The sequence below is a fragment of the Salmo salar genome, chromosome 11 (assembly GCF_965601325.2).
Source record: "Salmo salar chromosome 11, fSalSal1, whole genome shotgun sequence".
Classification (NCBI taxonomy): domain Eukaryota; kingdom Metazoa; phylum Chordata; class Actinopteri; order Salmoniformes; family Salmonidae; genus Salmo; species Salmo salar.
Genome location: NC_138301.1, coordinates 28,835,365 through 28,859,266, shown reverse-complemented (window position 1 = coordinate 28,859,266; position 23,902 = coordinate 28,835,365). Strand labels below are relative to the sequence as shown.

Below are 23,902 nucleotides of genomic sequence, written 5' to 3'. Positions count from 1 at the left end.
TAAACATTGCACATGGTTAAAAAATAATGTGGTTTTACCTCCAGCCGACATGCGCCGCTGCACCAAACAAGCACTCTGCAATCGATTGCTATCCCTTCCAGGAGGGGAAACAAAGAATAATATTGTTGTTAGCTAGCGTAAAGATTCTAACCATATAAATAATGGGAAAGAAGCATAAAAAGCACAAGTCTGAAAAATATGAAGGTAAGACACATTTAGATCGCCAATGCGCTGGTATTGGTTGCAATTCCTTGGACAATTAAAAGGCTTGCGCTTCGGTTAGCTAACGCATAATCACCCATTTGAATTCACTGCAAGTTAGCTAGCTAATTTATCCAGCTAGCTTAGTCATATATGTACCGAGCTCGTTAATGTTATCTAATTGACAGATGTTAAAATATAGGTATCTAATTCGATTATTGCTGTCCGTCTTATCATTTATCCAAATGCATTGAACCAAAGATTGAACTTTAAAATGGCTAGCTAGCTGCTAAGTTATACTAATTTACATTTTTTAGCCAGATAGGGAGGTAACGTTAGCTAACGTTGTTGTTTGCAACATAGCAAGCTAAGTTAGCTAACTAGTTAGATACCTCACAGTTGAGCTAGCCGGATGGCGAACTGTCAGCAGCAACTTGGTGATCAAATATTTGGGACTATACATAAAGTTAACCCAATGTGTCCCATCTACAGAGTACGGGGGGAGACCACTTAAATTGGTTCTCACGGTTGCTGGAAATGAGGTGACGACTGGAAGCTCGAGCTTTGAAAACACATTTGATGAACATCCAGATTTAGAGAAACACAAGGACAAGAAAAAGAAAAAGAAGAAGAAAAAGGATAAGGAAAGGATCGATACCATGTCACCAGTTGATGACAAGAAAAAGAAAAAGGTGAGTTTGGGAATCCATATTTTCATTACAGCCCATGTTTACCTTTGTGTACTGTTTTTGAGGGGAATGTCTAGGGGAGACTAGCTGCCATTTCATTCCATGGCATGCCATGGGTGGTGCTAGCTGACTAAACTCCACCTTTGTTTAAGTGTCTGATGAACTCCACCAACTGAGTGGAGCAGAGACCATCCTGTTGGGGAATTCAGCTCTGACCACATGGATTTTTCCAAGAGACCAATACTTAAAAAACGTTGAAGTGGCTTTTGATTTTCGGAATTCAAAAAGGGGTTTATTTGGCCAATAGACTGACTCCTAGGTGATAAATGAAGTGTCAACAAACATGTTTATATGGTGCATTTAGATGACAAAGAAGAAGGGACAGGGCGCTGATACAGACTGGGAAGATAGGGAGGCGAGCAGGACCCCTATCCATTCAGATCTGGCGTCCTTCTTGAATAAAGTGGAAGGTAACTTACTTGCCAGTTTCTACAATGGCTGCCACTTTTCCATAATCCTTTCTTGGCCTTTAATTTCTATTGATATATGAAGTAATTTTAACCATTATTCATCTTTCTTAATCTCGTCTTCTTTACCCAACTCACTCCCGCACTCTCTCGTATGCTTTTTCTCTCTCATTCTCAGAGAAAGAACTGACCCCACTGCAGGAAGCCTTGAGTCAACTCATCAGACAGCTCCAAAGGTGAAGCTTGTTACTAAGAAATTGTCGTTGAATTGATTAGCAGCCTGTTTCCTCTGGTCTAAACATATCCCGATGCCCCAGGGTAGTGCACCCCTGTGTAGGGTGCCGTCTTTCAGATGGGACTTCAAACGGGTGTCCTGACTCTTTACGGTCACTAAAGATCCCATGGCAATTATCGTAAGAGTAGGGGCGCAGTGGTCTAAGGCACTGCATCTCTGTACTAGAGGCGTCACTACAGACCCTGGTTCGATTCCAGGCTGTATCACAACCGGCCGTGATTGGGAGTCCCATAGGGCGGCTCACATTTGGCCCAGCGTCGTTAGGGTTTGGCCGTTATTGTAAATAAGATTTTGTTCTTAATGACTTGCCTAGTAAAATAAAAACCTGGTGTCCTAGCTAAATTCTCAATCTATTTAGCTAGGCCACCTAATCATCCCTAGCTTCCAATTGTCTCATTCATCCCCCCCTCCTCTCCCCTGTAACTATTCCCCAGGTCGTTGCTGTAAATGAGAATGTGTTCTCAGTCAACTTACCTGGTAAAATAGATGTTGCATTGAGGCCTAACAAAGCAACAACTGACTTTCTCTTGTAGGAAAGACCCAAGTGCGTTTTTCTCGTTCCCTGTGATTGACCTCATCGCTCCTGGCTACTCCACGATCATCAAGCGGCCCATGGACTTCGGCGCAATGAAGGAGAAAGTCAAGAATGAGTATTACGAGTCACCAGAGGAGCTCAAGGTACACCTGTCAGCTGCACTACCTTCTTGACAAATAACTTTCAGGATAGCTTTATTTAGTCTGTCATTCTAAAGCAGTGGATTGATTGACAATCAAGCCTGAAGTGTTGATTAAATAGAAAACTAATGTTAAACATATGCAGAGTCCAGTGACTGACTGCCGTGTGTCTCCATTGATACAGGTGGACTTCAGGATCATGTGTGAGAATGCTATGATCTACAACAAGCCAGAGACCATTTACCACAAAGCTGCCAGGAAGCTGCTCCTCTCTGGCATGAAGATCCTCCGCCCGGTAAGGGGAGTGCCTCTACAGAAGTAAATTTGACACATACATATGGGATCTTCACTTGAGAATGGGTTTTAGTCCTGGATTAGGCTTAATCTGTGTATAGGAAACTGGCCATATATTGTGTGCCTGGGTGAAATGATCACTAGTTGCCACATACGAACAGCAGAGGGCACCATATTCATACCCCTGAATGTTTAGATATGAATTTTCACCACAATGTTTTTTTGTTGTTGATAATTGGGGCCCCAGAAGACTAATCACAAGACCCTGAGCTTGGAACAAAAACAGATTGTGGTGTAAATTGCGGTGAAACACAGTCAACTCTTGTCTCTCTCGCTGTCCCACAGGAGAGGCTTGAGAGCCTGAGGCAGAGTATTGAGTTCATGGCTGACCTAGAGAACCCAGCCAACCAGTCAAGTAAGACTGGAGAGGAGGTGGGAAACTCAAGCATGGACCAGTGTAAAGATGGCCCCAGCCCCACAGATCTTAGCCAGACTTCCCAGTCTGCCCCAAACACTCCCAGGTACCGTGATAACTTTACCCTGCACTTGAACACTGACAATATGCTTTTAGTTATTAATTGCTTGGAGAGTCATCATATATGGATGTCGATCTCGGACACAATTTACATAAACTAATATATAGACTTCAGATGGGGGTTACAGTGCTTGTTCATAGCTTAGACTGTGAGAAGCTGTTCTCGGCCATTTACCAAACACAGATTCCAACCAGGAAGCAAGCAAGCAGTATTACACACTAATGTTAATAAGTCATGGATAGTGTCCAAGTGCTATGGGCTTGTTCTCCCAAGTGTTTGGTGGATCAGTTCTTTCCACAGACTCTGGCTGGAGGATGAGCGATAATGAAAGGAATGCCTCTGAGCGTGTCAGGTCTTGTGTTCAGTCAGCACTATGCAGCACCTTTCACACCAATCACTCTCTGAAACCTACGAGTTGTTGTCCTTGTAAACCCCACTGAGGTGTAATGGGTAGAAAATTCCGTTTTCTTTAAGGTATTTTCTTAACTGCTTTGTTGGTTAAGGGCTTGTAAGTAAGCATTTCACTAAGGTCTACACCTGTTGTATTTGGCGCATGTGACAAATGAAATTTGATTTGAAATGCTGTCGCAAATAACAGACTACAGCATGAGGACTTAAGATTTGATGTGAAGTTTGATTGAAAGTATACTGGCAGCATATTCATTGGGAACATGTACTGTAGCTATAGCATGAAATGTATTCTCAATTAGATTTAGATGTTATGACTGTTTCAAAATGTATTGTAATCACTAATGGCTGCCAGCAAAATAAATTCCTATTTTCTGCTGATCCTTTTTTGGTATTGAACAATGAAACCCTATGAATCAGTTAAGTTCAAAGTCTCCTACTCCTCTATACTCTGTGTTCTCCAATACTTCCAGGAAAGACAACGACTCCAAAGACGAAGTGTCCAAGGTCGTCAGTCAGGCAGAGAAGGAGCTTGAGGAGCTCCGCAAGCTCATTGATGATTCAGGAGGCAAACTGTCCAGCAGAGGGCTGGAGAGTGAGGTGAGAGCTACGGGCTATGGAATTGGCTTAAACTGTTTAGGCCAACCAAGCTCTCTTACCCCATCTACTATATAGGAAATGTATGGCCTAATTTAGTGAACATATTCATTTATGTTCACTAATGTAATAATACAACTATTGTTTTATTTGGTTATGTAGCTGGACTTTGAGAGGAGAAAGTCTGATGGTTCCACCACACTGGCAATCCTGAACCCGGTCGAACTTGTTGCTGGAGGTAGGTCCAGTCATAGTCACGGCCGCAATTAGCTAGTTGCACTATATCCATTTCTATTTGTGCAACATGGGGAAAACTGGAATCCATGATTGATTCCAACTGTCATCAACTCTATCTTTCTGATGAACCTAACAAGTGTAATGAAATCATCAGCTTGTAATTGTAAATGAGCCTCTTTCTCAATCAACTCTTATCTCTACAGATGTGGGCTACTGCCCTGTGAAGCTGGGCATGCTGTCCAACCGGCTGCAGAGTGGCATCAACACCCTGCAGGGCTTCAAGGAGGACAAGAGGAACATGGTCACACGAGGTAAGCTGAAGGGGGCCTTAGTGACTAGGTTTAATAATTAAAAAGCTTTTCTTTTATCGATTTCCATCGTCTCCCAAGAGTGGCTGAATAACCTCTTTTCATCTGAGTGACTGAACCCAGAGCTTGTATAGAAACACATGTATAAATCCAATGTTCAACCAACATAAATACCAGTCTCAATGTATCAATTTATAAATCCATTCATGGGCAGCAATTATTTTTCCATAAGATTTGATAAGGTCATGTAGCCATGTCAGATTGTGATTCTATAAAAATCTGTTTTTCATAGTCCTATAAATGTATCTCTGTGAGAGGCTGAGCTCTCAGCCTGTGGTCCTATATCTCCATCAGTGTTTACGAGCTGTAATGTAATCCAATCTCTGCTCTCGCAGTATCGTACATGAACTATGGTCCGTACACCTCCTACGCGCCCGCCTACGACTCGAGCTTCGCCAACATCGGGAAAGAGGACACTGACCTGATCTACTCCTTCTATGGAGAGGAAGCCAGCCTCCAAGGATCTGAGAGGTATGCATGTTGCTCCTCATCCTCCCCCTACATTACGGTGTAATATTATGGTCCAGATCTGACATTTACAAGGGCCTACTTTACAGTAAATAATTCCAAACAAAGCTTTGAGCATTCCAGCATGCTCATAACAGTCCAGATGTCCCTGTATTTCATTGGCTTTGTATATGAGTAGGCATTTTATGGTTCTGTTGGCGTGGATGAGATTCACTGTGGTGGAGGCTAAAACCACATGGTAAACCTGATACGACCCTACTGCTGCTTCTGAGAGGAGACCAAATATGACTAGCATATATACACACACACTGATGTAATGTGTTTGTCATTGTGTCTGCAGCCTCTCGGAGTTCCTGTCCAAATCGGAGGAGCACATGTACAAACTGGCAGACAACCTCCTGGACGCGTTGACTAACGGGGAACACTCCAAAACCCTGAGAGAGGTACAACCATTAAGCATGTATCTGCATGGGAATTATATGGCTATGGTTATTTTAACATTTCTTTGGACAATACTAACTTGATGTGTTCTTACACGCCAGACACGTCCAGATGAGCAAGGACCAACAGAAACCTCTGAGACTAGAGACAAGGACATGGAGGTAAGTCTCAGATACACTAAACGTGGACAACCTCAGCAGATAAAGGACACACACCACACCCTAGGTCAACTACACCCAGCTGAAGTGAACCCCAGCTAACCCGCCCCACCCCACCAACAGTGTTGGATAATATTAACAGCTTCTGCACATGCCGTAGCTGTTCCAGCTGTGTCAACATGGCAGGCTCGTTAGCTAGCTGCTATGATCCAACACACAGAACATTTCCCCTTCAAAACACTGCCTCTCTCCACCAGCCCCTGAGACCAGGTCTGTTCACGCACTCTCTGTCAGGGATGTGGAAATGTCTGTTTTCTTTCTGCGCCCCCTTCGTTGGGCGGCTGAATGGCTCCTCAGTCACAGCAGTGTAGAGGCTGGAGGAAAGAAAAGCATCAGGCCTCTCTTAAGCACACAGCAGCTCTATACCTGGCTGTTTGCTGTGCTTGGCCAGCATCCAGTTTATCCTCATTCCCTGGTTGGGTGTTGCTGCTGCTTTTTATTTCGTTTGATTTTTATTGGAAAGGGACTGGCAGAGGTATCAACTGGAGCTACTAGAAAAGAGCTGGCCTGGCTGATGCCTCTCCTTTCAGCAATGCAATTTCAAAGATTCACTGACTGCCGCGCTGGCTGACTTGGAATCCAAACAAAAATGCTTTTACTAACCTAACCCTTCCGTTTTTCCCTCAGGTGGTTGAACCCGAAGCTAGCAAGCAGGCTGTAAGCAGGCTAGCCTCCCTGGGCTCTGTGATCGGCTTGGACTTCCAGAATCCACCGGACCTCCTCTCTGAGGGTAAAGATCAGCTTTAACTGGCCAAAGGGCAAACCCCAACAGCATGCCAGTTAATTCTAAAACTACTGACAGCCAAAGAGTTACATTTTAAATCCCCTAGGCTTAAACCCTTCCTCAAGGTAATTATTGAGGCGTTTCTGACTCCTGCAGCCTCCCTGGGCTGTTGTAGGGCATGTGCAGTCCCAGTTGAATGTAGTCTATGAAGATAAGAGGGAGGATTCAAGAAATAGAACCCATTGTAGATGACCCTGCACAGGTCAATGCAAGCTTCCTTTATGGTGTGTGTGTGGTGTGTGTCAGAGACCCAACACTTCCAGCAGAAGTTGGATGAGACTACAAAGCTCCTCCGTGAGCTGCAGGAAGCGCAGAGGGAACGCTTGAGTGTCAAGCAGCCCCTTAACATCTGCCTGCCAGCCCCAACCACCAAGGAGCTGCAGCTGGGTAACACTTTATTTTAAAGAATGGAATACCACTGTCTATTTTATTGGGGGGGCTCTGATTCAATTGGGTTGGATTAAATGCAGAATACATCTCAGTTGAAGTCATTGTTGTGCAGCTCACTAGATATCACCTTTCCCCCACAAGTCTTTGGTTTGAACCCTGTACAAATAGTGCAACCAGAAACAGTTATGACTAAACATGAATTTCTCTGTCAAAGCTATTTCCTTTTGACTATCTTAATTCCAATGGAAGAAATGCCTGGGCCATCCATTTCTCAGCTATACCACTACCAGTGATCTTTATTTGGACTCCAATATGATTTCCCATTTGTCTCCCTGTAGCTGAGAAGGTGACTGGTAACCTGGCCCAACTGACCAGTCAGGTGGCTCCAGGAGATGTGAGCAGTGTGTATGGGATCAGGAGGGCCATGGGCATTGCTCTGCCCCTAGAGGCAGATGAACCACTCGTAGACCTCACCACAGGTAGGCTTAAACCACCCGGCATTTGTTTCCCTGGTTATTTAGGTCATGGGTAGTAAACATTCTAACCATATACTGGTTGATTTTTGGGAATGTGTTCAGTGAAGTAGTAGGCCTACTTGCAAAACTGACTTACCTTTTTAATTGGCCCTGAGCTGGTAAAGTTGTATTGAATGGTGTTAGTGTGTATAAACAAATGTTATGAATTGAAATCTCAAAGCTATTCCCTTATGTCTCATCTTGATTTCAGTGGATGCTGAGCCGATGGATACCGTGCCTGAAGTTCAGCAGATTCCAGTCATCGCAGTATAACGGAATTTCACAGCAACCATCCTGTTGTAGTGTACAAAAAGGTTCTTTGTTTGCATTTCTTTTATTAAGCCATTTGTCATTTACCTTATCCAATCTGTTATTCCTTGTCTTTGTAAATCAAGTTGGGATTTAGCCTTTAGCAAAACAATTTATCGCAACTGTACAAAATGCAAACTCACATTTTATTCCTCAGACAGCATAACATGAAAGCAACATGGACACATTCGTTTGGCAGTCAGATGTCGAGTAAGACCACAGGACAAGTCAGTTTTCTGAGGTACAGAGAAGAATGTATCTTAAAAGGTCTAATGCAGACATTTTAAATCTATCAAATAATTTATGGGTACAAGTATGTGACTAACAGCTTCTAAGCTAAATTTGCTCTTTGCTAGGACTGTCCGTGGAGAGCTGAAAACAAGCTGTTATTGGCCGAGAGGTTTGGAACTCTTTCTTATTGGTCTTAGCTAATTTACTGCCTGGCCAAAACTCCATCCCACCAAACGGGCTGAAATTTCAGGGGGTCTTTTCAAAATGGCATTGTCATTATCACGGTATTCTAACGTTAACTGCAACAATAACAGACAGTTGATTGTTTGACAGCAGGTTTAGGTACACAAAGTAGAATGTTAGTTTGACCAGCGATTCCTAAAAAGCATATGCTGCCTGTCTGCACATAAGACACTGCAGGTTAATGTTGGCTAGTCAATGCAATCTATACATTTACAACTACTATGGCTGAAGTATACTGCACAGCACTGAGTTAGGCTCCCAAGACAATTATGTTTTGTTTCAGTCAAATTAAACTTTTCAGAATGTCTTTTACTCATTGATTGTAGTGCATATAGCACTTATTCTTCATCAGGCATGTGTTCTAAGCTTATTTTAAAGAAATTGGTAAACAGTACACCTCACTGTCCATTACACAGTAATAATTTCCACAGAGCGTTGAAGTGCAAGTTTAAACTTCTCTGCTGTTTTGGTTCCGATGCTGCAACAGCATGAGGGGAATCCGTACACAAATTGACTGAAAGCTAAGTCTTGCATCTCACTAATCGCAATATCTGCGGTGCAGCTTGTGACAATGTCATTTCCCTTAGTCTAGAAAACCATGACAGTATGTACAATACACTTCTGTCACTCCACATGCAGCAGAACTCACTCCATTGTTTTGGTCACCATTTGCTTGATAAACAGCTCAGTTTTAAGAGCGGACTGAATGTTTTTTGTGCATCATGATTCCAGCAAGGTTCTAGGAATATCAGGTGATTAGAATCCAGTATGACGACGACCAGTGCTTGACGTAACCTCCATGTCAGTCTAATTGAATGCACACGTTGGAACTGGAACTCCAAAACAAGTCAGCTGCAGTAAGAATTAATTTCCAATAAAGAATCTCCCAAAGGGATTCCTGGAAACATGAACAATCTGAAATATAACCTCTAGGACCACAAGGTCATGTCTTGTTCTGGTCCGGATCATCGCTGACTGAAGCACTGAGATGGATTATATTTGTGTGCTCCGGTAGGTTTACTCTAAGAATGTTAACTTATGTGCGTTCGTGTAATTAGTCTGTGCTGAATGCTAGACTGTGTCCTGGGATGTCCTGCCACCAACCCAGCATACGTATACGCAACCAGGCCCAGAGTCCACACACAGTAGTGTGCTCACCGTAGACCTCAGCTCAGGCCCATTCCCTGCTGCTTGCTCATGTCCGTACACACAAAGAAGGTTGTCAGCTCGCCTTTTCCCTTGACGTTGATGAGGCCTCGGCACTCGCAGGAGTAGCCCAGCTTCTGGAGCACGTCCGACGTCTCCTCTGTGACCTGGAGCAGAAACAGACACGAAGCAAGGAACAAGACACATTACTATGATGAATGTATGCAGCCATAGTTTTTGTGTGGTTATAGTTAATCTCTCCAGCCAGACTAGCAAGGACAATACTGTATGACTGACAAGACTAGGTTGTTGTACTGAACCTGAATCTTGCCCAGCTCTCCAGTGCTCTCCATCCTACTGGCCACGTTCACAGTGTTGCCCCAGATGTCATACTGAGGTTTTCTGGCTCCAATCACCCCAGCAATGACAGGCCCATGGTTAATGCCTGTGAAAAGCAGGCAGACCGTGACACATAAGATACCTGCTGTGAATAAACCAGTCAAATACTGTAGGGGAAGGGGGATACCTAGTCAGTTGTACAACTGAAATGGGTCTTCTGCATTTAACCCAACCCCTCAATCAGAGAGGTGCGGGGGGGCTGCCTTAATCGACATCCACGTCTTGGGCACCCAGGGAACAGTGGGCTAACTGCCTTGCTCAGGGGCAGATTTCTACCTTGTCAGCTCAGGGATTCGATCCAGCAACCTTTCGGTTACTGGCCCAGCGCTCTAACTGATGACACAGAAAACAAGTGGAAATAAATATTTTCACTAACAGGGTCTAACAACTACCATCAGCTTGTCTGGCCGAGCCAACCACAGTGAGTCAAAACCATTTTACATTTCCCTTTTAGTCATTTAGCAGAAGCTTTTATCCAGAGCGACTTACAGGAGCAATTGGGGTACCTCAACGGCACATCGACAGATGTTTCCCTTAGTCAGCTCGGGAAGTCGAAGCAGCGACCTTTTGGTTTCTGGCCCAACGCTCTTAACCGCTATGCTGCCTGCCACTGCTGCCAGTTGTTCAGCCAGACCATTTGTTCATGTTGGAATCTCTGCCTTTTAATTTGAAAAATCTTCCAGGGAGAATTATGTGGACTTCATTTGTCATTTTGATTTTTCTTGGGACACAGATGTGAAAAAATCCTTTGACGCACCAGTCCTTTGATTTTTTTAAATTGTATTTCATGCCAGCTTTTTGTGTTCATGTATTAAAACCCTAATGTGTGCTTTTATCTCTCGAGTATTCTAAATGTTTTCCTAAAGCCTGGGGGATCTGCTCAGAATAAGTTGTCTGAGAACTATGTCACAACAGTACACAGGGAGACCAGCGGTATTATGGAGAGTCAATGTTAGCTATTGTGGACAGTTGGAAAGAATGTCCTCCTACGTGATTAGATGGCCAGGTGTGTTTTGTTCTATAACTAGAGCTCCCAATTTCTCCTGACCAGGTCAGGTGCAGGTGTTCAGGAAAAACTCTTAGCACTAGAATAACAACCAATGAAACCCGAATAAAGATGGATAGAACCAGACATTGCAGACGTAATGGGTAGTTAATGTATATAGTTCATATATGCCCAGGCCAGTGCCCAAGCTTTACTCACCCACACGCAGCCTAAAACTGTTGAAGGAGTGTCTGTTGATGCCGTCCAGCTTGCCAATGAGGGCAATGGCAAACTCTACCATGTTCCCCATCTGTGCCTGCTGCCTATCTCGATCCTGAAACAACACAGTTCATCATAAAGTCCACACAGGGGACACTACTACTGACATACACAACTTTATCTATACTGCGTTGTTAACCAAGTTTTATGGTAAAGTTCTACAGTATAGAAAATCAAAGGTATGCACAGTTGCATGCTGTGTAACCCCTCCCCTTCCACATGACTTGGGTCAAATAGTTAGTAGCTACCTGGTTATTCTCCTGTCCTGGGGTGCCACTCAGCCCTGCGGCCGCCATATAAGTGCTTCCGATGGTCTTGATCTTCTCAACTCCACTGAACTTGGGCTTGGACAGCAGCTGTGTGTGGGTAAACAAGTAGATGTGTGAGCCAGGGTTAGCTGTTTACTTATTTCTATTACTGGGACACGTGTCATTTTAGTTAATTGATGGCTGCCAGCAGTTCTCTGACCTCATCAAAATCTGCTATGATCTCATTGAGGAGCCTCAGACACTCCAGACCTTCCTTGTTGATGTCACACTCCGTGTAGAACTCTTTGAAGTCCGGTACCGAGGCGAACATCACGCACACACAGTCATATGACTTGTAGTACAGATCCTGAGGAGGAAGGAGGGGTACAACTTAAGAGGCAATGCCATGTAGTAACACTAAGCAGAAGAACATAGACATACACTTCACAACAGAGATATAGGGAAGTTTCAGGTTCACACAAGAAATATTAGGAGACATTAGAGCACAGAGCCACATCTTTGAGAGAAAGCCAATTCAGAATGATGAGAGGGACAGACACCACAACAGTCCCTCCAGTGCCAGACGTTCCTAACTGTTTTCACTGTGTTGAGGTCTGGCAAGGAAATGGCCAGTGATTAGGCTGTACAAGAGGAGCCCATGTTAAACAGGGCCTCTAAAACCCATTCTCTGGGAGAGAGGGAGACCATCGAAGTCCCATGCTTCTGCTCCTAGATGTCAAATCTCTGAGGAAAACCTCAAAGCATATTTATACTCATTTTTTTCCCCCTCATGCTTTTTGTTGTGTTGTTTATTTGATTTGACACTGTTGACACTGTGCCATCCATTGGGATTAGTATTGTCAGGTTTATGCATTGTTCAAGCTAAGCTGATGAGCACTCATCTTTAACAGCGGAAGCAGCTTCAGTACAGTACTTCCCAGGCTGTAACCTACATGTCAAAACACAAATAGCCTGTATGTTGTGTTTGTGCTTCCAGAAAAACATGTCAAGAATAAATAGTTCAACCAGATTTATACAAAGGCTGAATTATTTCTCCGTCACTGACTTTAATACCTTAGTCAAAATGTGTCAGTGTCCATGGTGATTTAGAGGTAACACATAACCCTGTGACTAGGCTGTGGAGAGTCAGATTGAGGGAGACATCATAGAGGAGGGGATGTCCATGGCCTTCAGCAGTAGAGGTAAAAGTAGGCCAAGATCTGAATTTCTGCAAGTTTGTCATATCTTATGAAGTAAGACAAAAAGATATTACAGAGTATTGTCCATCTTGTTTAGAATAAACATTGTGAATTTCTTTTAACTTTAATTACAGCATTTTGATTAAGTGACTCTGCTTATCAGTGGTTTGTCTAGTGTGTTTATGTCTGTATCATGTGAACTATTTGAGAGTGGCTGTGAGTAGGGGCAGCAGGAGTTGAGGACGTTGATGTGAACTATTTGAGAGTGGCTGTGAGTAGGGGCAGCAGGAGTTGAGGACGTTGATGTGAACTATTTGAGAGTGGCTGTGAGTAGGGGCAGTAGGAGTTGAGGACGTTGCTGTAAGAATGCAGTGGCTCTGTCTCTACCATGCTGACACAAAGATGACATCACAAATCACAATTCCGATGAAGGGGCTGATTCATGGAGCTGTGGGTTGGTAGGTGGAGTCAGGCAGGCACTGATATACGGTACAATGATCCATAGAAGTGGGACCGTCCTTACCCTGGGGGTTCCATCCCTTAACCACACTACTGGAAATCGTAAGAAATCATTTACGGGTAAATCCAAAAGATTCCATGACTAAGTGTTTCCCACTAAGCTTTAGTGAGTGCAGGCCAGTGGAGATGGGACCCCAGTGCAGATAGGAGGAGGAGGGGAGGATGAGTTGGACTCAGTCGACTACCAGTCATTCATCCTGGACTCCTACCTTGTACTTCTCAGTAAGTAAAGTGTTTGTGAGGAATCCCACCTCGTTCTTTTTATTCTCCCCGACAAACAGCGCAGCCACATGGGCCGGCAGCACGTTCTCCAGGAGCAGGCGATTCAGGTTCTCCCTGGTCTCAATCTCATCCTGCTCCGTACGGTTCTTGTTCTTCAGAAGGAAGTCCTGGCGGAAGCATGACTCATTCTACAGGACAGAAGTGATGTGGTCATTTAGTAGTAAAAGGAAAGGGGACGGTGAAGAGAGGGCCAACAAAGAAGAGAAAGGAACATGTCCTGACCTGTTGTGAGATGATGAGCATGGTGACCAGGAACAAGGTGATGTATATGCAGCTCATCCACTCAGGGTGTTTGACCAGCCCCAATGCTCTCAGGATGGTCCCAGAGTCCTCAGTTCTGGAACACAGAGCTCAGGGATTAGAGGTAATCTAAAGTAAAGCTCAGTATAAACCAGGCTGGATATAGTACCAGGTGTTTTATGCACAGTACAGAACAGGTTTGGGGTCAATTCAGTAAGTGGATTGAAATTCAATTCATGAATTGAAACAACCTTCAAAGAAAACAAATGCGCAATTTTCAGAAATGACTTAATTATATATACACATCTTTTATTTCTTCCTGAATCACTTCCTGAATTGAAAAATAATCTACCCCAGGCCTGGTACACAACACATGATATAGTACCTGTTTTCACTGAGTTGGTTGTAAAGCATGCGTCCATAGCAGCTGAAGAGACCAGCCTTGAGTATGATGATGTAGTAGGCTGTGGAGGCCAGGATGAGGAAGACCACTTTGAGCTCAAAGCTCACCCTCAGGAACACTCCACAAGCTATGAGAGCCAGGATACAGCTGAACACAGAGTACTGAGAGAGAAATAGAGAGATGGAGAGACAAATAGAGCGAGAGAGAAAGAGAAGGAGTGGGGAGACGATGAAAACCATCAATGAAAAGTGCCAGTTCTTAATTTCAATGTTTGTTATTTGGAATTTATTATTTTTATGTGAAATGGCTGAGTGTATATTTGCAAACAACAATAAAAACACTGAAATTGAAAGTATAATTTCATAACTGTGTGTTGCAAGCGGGCCGTGCTCTATCAACTGAGCTATGGAAGACCTGTTAGTGAGGGATATTGTAGGCATCACTCACCGGCAGGTAGAACAGGCTGTCTGGATGTTGCTCACTGGAGTTGTCAGATCGAATCAGATCAGGGTTACCATTGATTTCACACGGTGACTTCGTCTGGATGAAGCACTAGAGGGAACAAGATTTGATTGATAGTTAACCGCTAAGTGGGTCTGACCGAAAACAAAAAGGCTGTAAAGCATGTGTTACTGGCATGTCTTTTGATGACTTGATGTTCTTCTTACAATAAGAAGCTAATGCTCTTGTTGCTATTAAAAGTTTATGTAATTGCATGTACACGTGAAGGCATTCTGTTCTATGTTTAATCAGTGAGCTGTGAGATAGTGAGTTGTTGCGTTAACTTACCAGGTTGAAGACTGCTAGGATGATGATGACCGCAGTGGTGATAGTGACCAAAGGGAGGCGCACACACGGCCTCTTGACCACTGCCTCGGACACAGCAGGCAGCCATTGGCAGGACGACAACTTCTCCGGAAACAACCGCTGAGGGGTGGGAGGAGCGAGGCATCCAGCCATGGGAGAGGAGGAGTGGATAGGAGGGGGAGAGGGGAAGGCATGAGTGTGGGGGGGTGAAATGCATGGAAGAGAAGAGGTGGATAGGATGGGAAGACGGGGACAGGTGAGTGTGTATAAGTGGGGGGGTATAAGCGAGCATTAAGATAAGCGAGCATGTGACATCGATGACATCATCCATGTTGAGACAATGTGTGACTTACTAAGACGCGCTGGATAAGAGCGTCTGCTAAATGACGTAAATGTAAATGTAACACAGCAGCACTGAATGTTCAGTCTATTTTCAGAAAGACAGGATAATACACTGAGTGTACAAAAAAATGAGGAACACCTGCTTTTTCCATGAAATAGACTGACCAAGTGAAAGCAATGATCCCTTATTGATGTCTCCTGTTAAATCCACTTTAAATTAGTGTAGATGAAGGGGAAGAGACCTGGTTAAAGAAGGTTTTTTAAGCATTGAGACAATTGAGACATGGATTGTGTATGTGTGTCATTCCGAGGGTGAATGGGCAAGACAAAAGATTTAAGTTCCTTTGAATGGGGTATGGAACAAGGAAGGTGTTCCTAATCTTTTGTACACTCGGTGTATCTCTGACGAGTGAATGTAATAACTACACTGCCTGTCTGTCTGCACCATGGCATTGAGATGGTATGCACCAGCTGTTAATGGCCAAATAACAGCAACGCACAGCTTCCCGGGGATAAATGGAATAGCTTATGCAACCTAGGCAGAAAGCGTGTTTCCACTGTCACAGTAAGAAATACACACAGTACACACACACACACACACACACACACACACACACACACACACACACACACACACACACACACACACACGTACCCCACACCCACACACAGTCAACTAAGCCTTGTCCTGTCCAGAAATAAGGCTTGTTGTGACCTCAGCCTAAAAGTCCCACTGACCTGCAGGTGACCTGCGAAACAGATGCCCAGGGTCAACAGGAGGACACAGGCCAGCACTCCAAACGACATTCCCAACATTTTGGAACTGAGGGACGGGAAGGGAAAAGATCCAACACTGAATACCAAAAGTTCAAATATTGGTTGTCATGCCATTATTGTTCCATGGTTTAAGAGGAAAAGTATTATTACTACCGTACCTGGCAATAGCGGTTGAGAAATATGTTTCTTATAGCCACAAGGGAAAATCACTCACTCTTTTGTCACAAACATCTGAACCACAAAGATGCAGAAGAAGATGAAGGTGGCACAGCCGATGTAGTGCTTGAACATGGGCAGATCAATGGCTCGGTACTGGGGAGGAAAGAAGAAGTCATGTTTGAACCTCACAAATACCAAGAACACAGTATTTACAGTATGTATAGTGCATTTGGAAAGTATTCAGACCCCTTGACTTTTCCCACATTTTGTTACGTTACAGCTTTATTCTAAAATTGATTAAAAAAATATTTCTTTATCAATCTACACACAATACCCCATAATGACAAAGCAAAAACAGGTTTTTAGAAATGTTTGCAATTTTATTAAAAATAAAATAAAACCATTTTTACATAAGTACTCAGACCTTATACTCAGTACTTTGTTGAAGCACCTTTGGCAGCGATTACAGCCTCGAGTCTTCTTGGGTATGAAGCTACAAGCTTGGCACACCTGTATTTGGGGAGTTCCTCCCATTCTTCTTTGCAGATCCTCTCAAGCTCTGTCAGGTTGGATGGGGAGCGTCTCTGCACAGCTATTTTCAGGTCTCTCCAGAGATGTTTGATCGGGTTCAAGTCCGTGCTCTGCCTGGGCCACTCAAGGACATTCAGAGACTTGTCCCGAAGCCACTCCTACATTGTCTTGGCTGTGTGCTTAGGGTCGTTGTCCTGTTGGAAGGTGAACCTTCGCCGCAGTCTGAGGTCCTGAGCGCTCTGGAGCAGGTTCATCAAGGGTCTCTCTGTACTTTGCTCCGTTCATCTTTCCCTCGATCCTGACTAGTCTCGCAGTCCCTGCCGCTGAAAAACATCTCTACAGCATGATGCTGCCACCACCATGCTTCATCGTAGGGATGGTGCCAAGTTTCCTCCAGATGTGACGGGCTGTCATGTGTCATCCAAGCGGGCTGTCATGTGCCTTTTATTGACGAGTGGCTTCTGTCTGGCCACTCTACCGTAATGGCCTGATTGGTGGAGTGCGGCAGAGATGGTTGTCCTTCTGGAAGGATCTCCCATCTCCACAGAGGAACTCTAGAGCTCTGTCAGAGGGACCATCGGGTTCTTGGTCACCTCCCAAGACCCTTCTCCCCCGATTGGTCAGTTTGGCCAGGCGGCCAGCTCTAGGAAGAGTCTTGGTGGTTACAAACTTCTTCCATTTAACCTGTCTGGGCTAGGGGGTAGTATTTTCACGGCCGGATAAAAAACGTACCCGATTTAAACTGGTTACTACTCTTGCCCAGAAATGAGAATATGCATATTATTAGTAGATTTGGATAGAAAACACTCTGACGTTTCTAAAACTGTTTGAATGGTGTCTGTGAGTATAACAGAACTCATATGGCAGGCAAAAACCTGAGAAAATTCCAAGCAGGAACTGGCCTGTCTGCAAATTTGTAGTTCTCCTTTTGCTTCTCTATCGAAACTACAGGATCTGTGGGGTTACATGACACTTTCTAAGGCTTCCATTGGCTCTCTAAAGCGTTCAGAAAGCAGATTGAGGCGTCTCCTGTCTCTGGGCAGAGTATAGGAGCACAGTTTGTCAGTGGACTGCCTGGTGACTAAGAGATTGGAAATGCGCGTTCACGAGACCTCGCCATTTTTTCTTTTGTCCTTTGAATGAATACACTATTGTCCGGTTGGAATATTATCGCTATTTTACGAGAAAAATACCATAAAAATTGATTTTAAACAGCGTTTGACATGCTTCTAAGTACGGTAATGGAACATTTTGAACAATATTATCTCAAAATGCGCTCGCGCGTTACCTTTTGGATAGTGACCTGAACGCACGAACAAAACGGAGATATTTGCACATAACTATGGATTATTTGGAACAAAAACAACATTTGTTGTGGAAGTAGCAGTCCTGTGAGTGCATTCTGACGAAGAACAGCAAAGGTAATACAATTTTTCTAATACTAATTCTGAGTTTAGTGTGCTCCGAACTTGGCGGGTGTCAAATTAGCTAGCCGTGATGGCTGAGCCATGTACTCAAAATATTGCAAAATGTGCTTTCGCCGAAAAGCTATTTTAAAATCTGACATAGCGATTGCATAAAGGAGTTCTGTATCTATAATTCTTAAAATAATTGTTATGTATTTTGTCAACATTTATCATGAGTAATTTTGTAAATTCACCGGAAGTTTTTGCTGGGAATGCATGTTCTGAACATCACACGCCAATGTAAAAAGCTGTTTTTGGATATAAATATGAACTTGATTGAACAAAACATACATGTATTGTATAACAATGTCCTAGGAGTGTCATCTGATGAAGATCATCAAAGGTTAGTGCTGCATTTAGCTGTGTTTTGGGTTTTGTGACATATATGCTTGCTTGAAAAATGGCTGTGTGGTCATTTGTGTCTATGTACTCTCCTAACATAATCTAATGTTTTGCTTTCGCTGTAAAGCCTTTTTGAAATCGGACAATGTGGTTAGATTAACGAGAGTCTTATCTTTCAAATGGTGTAAAATAGTCGTATGTTTGAAATATTGAAATTATTGCATTTCTGAGGTTTTTGTATTTCGCGCCACGCTCTTCCACTGGCTGTTGAATAGAGTGGGATGCTAACGTCCCACCTAGCCCAGACAGGTTTTAAGAATGATGGAGGCCACTGTGTTCTTGGGGACCTTCAATGTTGCAGAATTGTTTTGGTACCCTTCCCCAGATCTGTGCCTCGACACAATCCTGTCTCGGAGCTCTACGGACAATTCCTTCAACCTCATAGCTTGGTTTTTGCTCTAACATGCACTGTCAACTGTGGGATTAATTGAATTTACCACAGGTGGATTACAATCATTTGTAGAAACATCTCAAAGATGATCAAAGGAAACAGAATGCACGTGAGCTCAATTATAAGTCTCATAGAAAAACGTCTGAATACTTACGTAAAAAATGTGTAATAAATGTGCTAGAATTTCTAAAAACCTGTTTTCGCTTTGTCATTATGGAGTATTGTGTGTAGATTGATGAGGGAAAAAAAGTATACATTTTAGAATAAGGCTGTAACGTAACAAAATGCAGAAACAGGGAAGGGGTCTGAATACTTGCCAAAAGCACTGTAAGAACATGTGTGGTCTTTGTAGGCTAATCAGAGATATCAAGAGATTGAACCAAATAAATAGATTCTGATATAACATTTAACATGTTGTAAGGGTTAGGAACTAAAATTTCAAGTACGAATGTTTTTCTTTATACTGCATCTTACATAAAGGCTCTTGACATTGCCACTGTACAGATGTACCTGTTGTATATTAGGATAGTAAGGCTCCTTTCCACAGTGTATAGAGACCAAAGAGTCTGTCAATTGGTAGTTACATGTAGTCATTCCAGAGACAACTGATATGTCTTTATATTGTATCTATAAGGTTCTAGAGATTTTCATTGTGGAGATGTACCTAGGTGTATACTAGGATAGCAATGCTCCTCTCAACAGTATCTAGACAGCTCTGAGACAAACACTCACCTGTTTCTCCAGCTCTTTCTTAGGGAACCACAGAGCCAGACTGCTAATCTCCTCAGACTTCACCCACTGGCTGGAGGTCACACGGGGAGAGAGCGTGAGGAAGAGTGTGTGAAAGAGTGAGTGGGTGTGTGTGAGAGCGAGCTCTCTATTTTACAACTCAATATGTAAAATACATTTTCAGATAACTTTGACTCGTCTTTGTCAATATTATTCACAATTGGCTAAATAATACTTTTCTCAAGGGATATGTTGGTGGCTAGGAAGATTAGATAACATTAGACCCTTAACTCTGAGTTTAGGCTGAAGCTTGTGGTCCTACCTAGTGACTATTCTCAGAATGTCTTTTGACTATTTACTGACTATTGAGACTCACTTGCTGCTGAGCTCATCGATTGTGGTGGTCATCTCATTGTGCAGCTCCTCATCAAACTTGCTCTTCTGGGACTTGTTCCTGTAAAACACTCAGACAATAAGGAAGAGGTAGACTAGCAGACACACAGACAGAGACAGACAGACACAGAGACCAACTGACACAGAGACACAGGGACCGACTGACACAGACAGACCAGACAGAGACCGACAGAGACAGACTGACACAGACAAACAGACAAGACACAGACAGACAGAGACTGACAGAGAGAGACAGAGACTGACAGAGAGAGACAGAGACTGACAGAGAGAGACAGAGAGAGACAGAGAGAGACAGAGAGAGACAGAGAGAGACAGAGAGAGACAGAGAGAGACACAGGGACCGACAGACACAGGGACCGACAGACACAGGGACCGACAGACACAGGGACCGACAGACACAGGGACCGACAGACACAGGGACCGACAGACACAGGGACCGACAGACACAGGGACCGACAGACACAGGGACCGACAGACACAGGGACCGACAGAGACCGACAGACACAGGGACCGACAGAGACCGACAGACACAGGGACCGACAGAGACCGACAGACACAGGGACCGACAGAGACCGACAGACACAGGGACCGACAGAGACCGACAGACACAGGGACCGACAGAGACCGACAGACACAGGGACCGACAGAGACCGACAGACACAGGGACCGACAGAGACCGACAGACACAGGGACCGACAGAGACCGACAGACACAGGGACCGACAGAGACCGACAGACACAGGGACCGACAGAGACCGACAGACACAGGGACCGACAGAGACCGACAGACACAGGGACCGACAGAGACCGACTGACACAGACAGAGACCGACTGACACAGACAGAGACCGACTGACACAGACAGAGACCGACCGACACAGACCGACCGACACAGACCGACCGACAGAGACCGACCGACAGAGACCGACCGACAGAGACCGACCGACAGAGACCGACCGACAGAGACCGACCGACAGAGACCGACCGACAGAGACCGACTGACACAGAGAAGACACAGAGGCCGACTGACACAGAGACCGACTGACAGAGACCGACTGACAGAGACCGACTGACACAGAGAAGACACAGAGGCCGACTGACACAGAGGCCGACTGACACAGAGGCCGACTGACACAGAGAGACAGACAGAGGCCGACTGACAAGAGAGACAGACAGACATACCCACACACAGACAGACACATGGACAGAGACAGACAGATCAACACGCAGACAGACAGACAGACAGAGACAGACAGACAGACAGACAGACCGACAGACAGACACGCAGACAGACCGACAGAGACACAGGCAGGCAGGCAGACAGACAGACAGACCGACTCGCAGACAGACAGATTGACCGACATGCAGACCGACCGACGTGCAGACCGACAGGCAGACCGACCGACGTGCAGGCCGACCGACACGCAGACAGACAGACCGACACGCAGACTGACCGACGCGCAGACAGAGCGACCGACCGACATGCAGACAGACCGACCGACCGACCGACCCGCAGACAGACCGACCCGCAGACAGACAGACAGACCGACCGACCCGCAGACAGACAGACCGACCGACCCGCAGACAGACCGACCGACCGACCCGCAGACAGACCGACCGACCGACCCGCAGACAGACCGACCGACCGACCCGCAGACAGACCGACCCGCAGACAGACCGACCCGCAGACAGACCGACCCGCAGACAGACCGACACGCAGATAGACCGACACGCAGATAGACCGACACGCAGATAGACCGACACGCAGATAGACCGACACGCAGATAGACCGACACGCAGATAGACCGACACGCAGATAGACCGACCGACTGACTGACTGACCGACCGACCCGCAGACAGAACAACCAGACCGACATGCAGACGGCCTGACCGACACGCAGACGAACCGACCAACGGACACGCAGACAGACCGACCGACGGACGGACACGCAGACAGACCAACACGCAGACAGACCGCCGACAGACTGACCGACTGACCCGTAGACAGACCGACCGACTGACCCGTAGACAGACCGACCGACTGACCCGCAGACAGACCGACCCGCAGACAGACCAACACACAGACAGACCTACCGACCGACGGACCCGCAGACAGACCGACCGACTGACCCGCAGACAGCCCGACCGACTGACCCGCAGACAGCCCGACCGACTGACCCGCAGACAGCCCGACCGACTGACCCGCAGACAGCCCGACCGACTGACCCGCAGACAGCCCGACCGACTGACCCGCAGACAGCCCGACCGACTGACCCGCAGACAGCCCGACCGACTGACCCGCAGACAGCCCGACCGACTGACCCGCAGACAGCCCGACCGACTGACCCGCAGACAGCCCGACCGACTGACCCGCAGACAGACCGACCGACTGACCCGCAGACAGACCGACCGACTGACCCGCAGACAGACCGACCGACTGACCCCGCAGACAGACCGACCGACTGACCCGCAGACAGACCGACCGACTGACCCGCAGACAGCCCGACCGACTGACCCGCAGACAGACCGACCGACCCGCAGGCAGACCGACCAGACCGACACACAGACAGGCCGACCGACCGGCCGGCAGACAGACCGACCGACCGGCCGGCAGACAGACCGACCGACGGACATGCAGACAGACCGACCGACATGCAGACAGACACGCAGACGGACTGACCGACGGACATGCAGACAGACAGGCAGACGGACTGACCGACACGCAGACGGACCGACACGCAGACAGACTGACCGACACGCAGACAGACCGACCGACCCGCAGACAGACCGACACGCAGATGGACCGACCGACACGCAGACAAACAAACAGACAGACCGACCCGCAGACTGACCGACCAACCCGCAGACAGACAGACCAACCGACACACAGACAGACCGACACGCAGACAGACCGACCGACACGCAGACAGACCAACACGCAGACAGACCGCCGACAGACCGACTGACTGACTGACCCGCAGACAAACCGACCGACTGATCCGCAGACAGACTGACCGACACGCAGACAGACAGACAGACAGACACAGACCGACATGCAGACAGACACGCAGACGGACGGACCGACACGCAGACAGACAGACAGACAGACAGACACGCAGATGGACAGACAGACACGCAGATGGACGGACCGACCAACGGACACGCAGACAGACTGACCGACACGCAGACAGACTGACCGACACGCAGACAGACTGACCGACACGCAGACAGACTGACCGACACGCAGACAGACCGACCGACACGCAGACAGACCGACCGACACGCAGACAGACCGACCGACACGCAGACAGACCGACCGACACGCAGACAGACCGACCGACACGCAGACAGACCGACCGACACGCAGACAGACCGACCGACACGCAGACAGACCGACCGACACGCAGACAGACCGACCGACACGCAGACAGACCGACCGACACGCAGACAGACCGACCGACACGCAGACAGACCGACCGACCCGCAGACAGACCGACCGACTGACCGACCAACTGACTGACCGACCGACCCGCAGACAGACCGACATGCAGACAGACCGACCGACACGCAAGACAGACCGACCGACATGCAGACAGACCAACTGACCGACCGACCCGCAGACTGACCGACCGACTCGCAGACCGACGGACCGACCGACCGGCAGACCGACGGACCGACCGACCGACATGCAGACGGACGGACCGACCGACATGCAGACGGACGGACCGACCGACCGGCAGACGGACGGACCGACCGACCGGCAGACGGACGGACCGACCGACAGACGGACGGACCGACCGACCGGCAGACGGACGGACCG

The 23,902-nt window shown here is 46.4% G+C and overlaps 2 protein-coding genes across 4 annotated transcripts in view; one reads left to right on the top strand and one right to left on the bottom strand.

Moving 5' to 3' along the window:
• Nucleotides 1–44: 44 nt before the first annotated feature.
• On the top strand, nucleotides 45–8,287 carry LOC106562385 (bromodomain-containing protein 7). Of its 2 annotated transcripts, XR_001319024.3 has the most exons (19): nucleotides 45–204; nucleotides 694–893; nucleotides 1,255–1,360; nucleotides 1,536–1,593; nucleotides 2,186–2,330; nucleotides 2,512–2,622; nucleotides 2,967–3,142; nucleotides 4,039–4,165; nucleotides 4,325–4,400; nucleotides 4,603–4,710; nucleotides 5,103–5,238; nucleotides 5,576–5,678; nucleotides 5,778–5,837; nucleotides 6,522–6,624; nucleotides 6,925–7,065; nucleotides 7,407–7,547; nucleotides 7,795–7,897; nucleotides 8,050–8,133; nucleotides 8,249–8,287. XR_001319024.3 is itself a non-coding variant. In XM_014127244.3 (17 exons), the coding sequence occupies exons 1-17, from the start codon at nucleotides 162–164 to the stop codon at nucleotides 7,854–7,856; spliced, it is 1,896 nt and encodes a 631-aa protein (XP_013982719.1). In that variant the 5' UTR covers nucleotides 45–161; the 3' UTR covers nucleotides 7,857–8,132. The 2 variants fall into 2 exon arrangements, 1 of the variants encoding a protein (XP_013982719.1); XM_014127244.3 differs by lacking the exon at nucleotides 8,249–8,287 and having other exon boundaries at nucleotides 7,795–8,132.
• Nucleotides 8,288–8,681: 394 nt separating this feature from the next.
• Nucleotides 8,682–23,902, bottom strand: part of LOC106562384 (adenylate cyclase type 2) — a 46,763-nt gene continuing 31,542 nt past the window's right edge. For both annotated transcript variants that reach the window (XM_014127240.3, XM_014127242.3), the window contains 14 exons: nucleotides 20,047–20,124; nucleotides 19,674–19,743; nucleotides 16,207–16,304; nucleotides 15,954–16,038; nucleotides 14,856–14,993; nucleotides 14,514–14,618; nucleotides 14,049–14,227; nucleotides 13,646–13,760; nucleotides 13,393–13,551; nucleotides 11,644–11,790; nucleotides 11,424–11,531; nucleotides 11,116–11,230; nucleotides 9,833–9,957; nucleotides 8,682–9,679 (listed from right to left, as the gene is read on the bottom strand). In XM_014127240.3, coding sequence (XP_013982715.1) covers nucleotides 9,533–9,679; nucleotides 9,833–9,957; nucleotides 11,116–11,230; nucleotides 11,424–11,531; nucleotides 11,644–11,790; nucleotides 13,393–13,551; nucleotides 13,646–13,760; nucleotides 14,049–14,227; nucleotides 14,514–14,618; nucleotides 14,856–14,993; nucleotides 15,954–16,038; nucleotides 16,207–16,304; nucleotides 19,674–19,743; nucleotides 20,047–20,124 — 1,669 coding nt within the window. In that variant the 3' untranslated portion in view covers nucleotides 8,682–9,532. The remainder of the gene's footprint in view (nucleotides 9,680–9,832; nucleotides 9,958–11,115; nucleotides 11,231–11,423; nucleotides 11,532–11,643; nucleotides 11,791–13,392; nucleotides 13,552–13,645; nucleotides 13,761–14,048; nucleotides 14,228–14,513; nucleotides 14,619–14,855; nucleotides 14,994–15,953; nucleotides 16,039–16,206; nucleotides 16,305–19,673; nucleotides 19,744–20,046; nucleotides 20,125–23,902) is intronic.

Coding starts and splice junctions, on each gene's coding strand:
- LOC106562385 (XM_014127244.3), top strand. CDS start 162: ATGGGAAAGAAGCATAAAAAGCACAAGTCTGAAAAATATGAAG. Junction 1,361..1,535: donor CTTCTTGAATAAAGTGGAAG/GTAACTTACTTG, acceptor TCTCATTCTCAG/AGAAAGAACTGACCCCACTG. Junction 3,143..4,038: donor TCTGCCCCAAACACTCCCAG/GTACCGTGATAA, acceptor CAATACTTCCAG/GAAAGACAACGACTCCAAAG.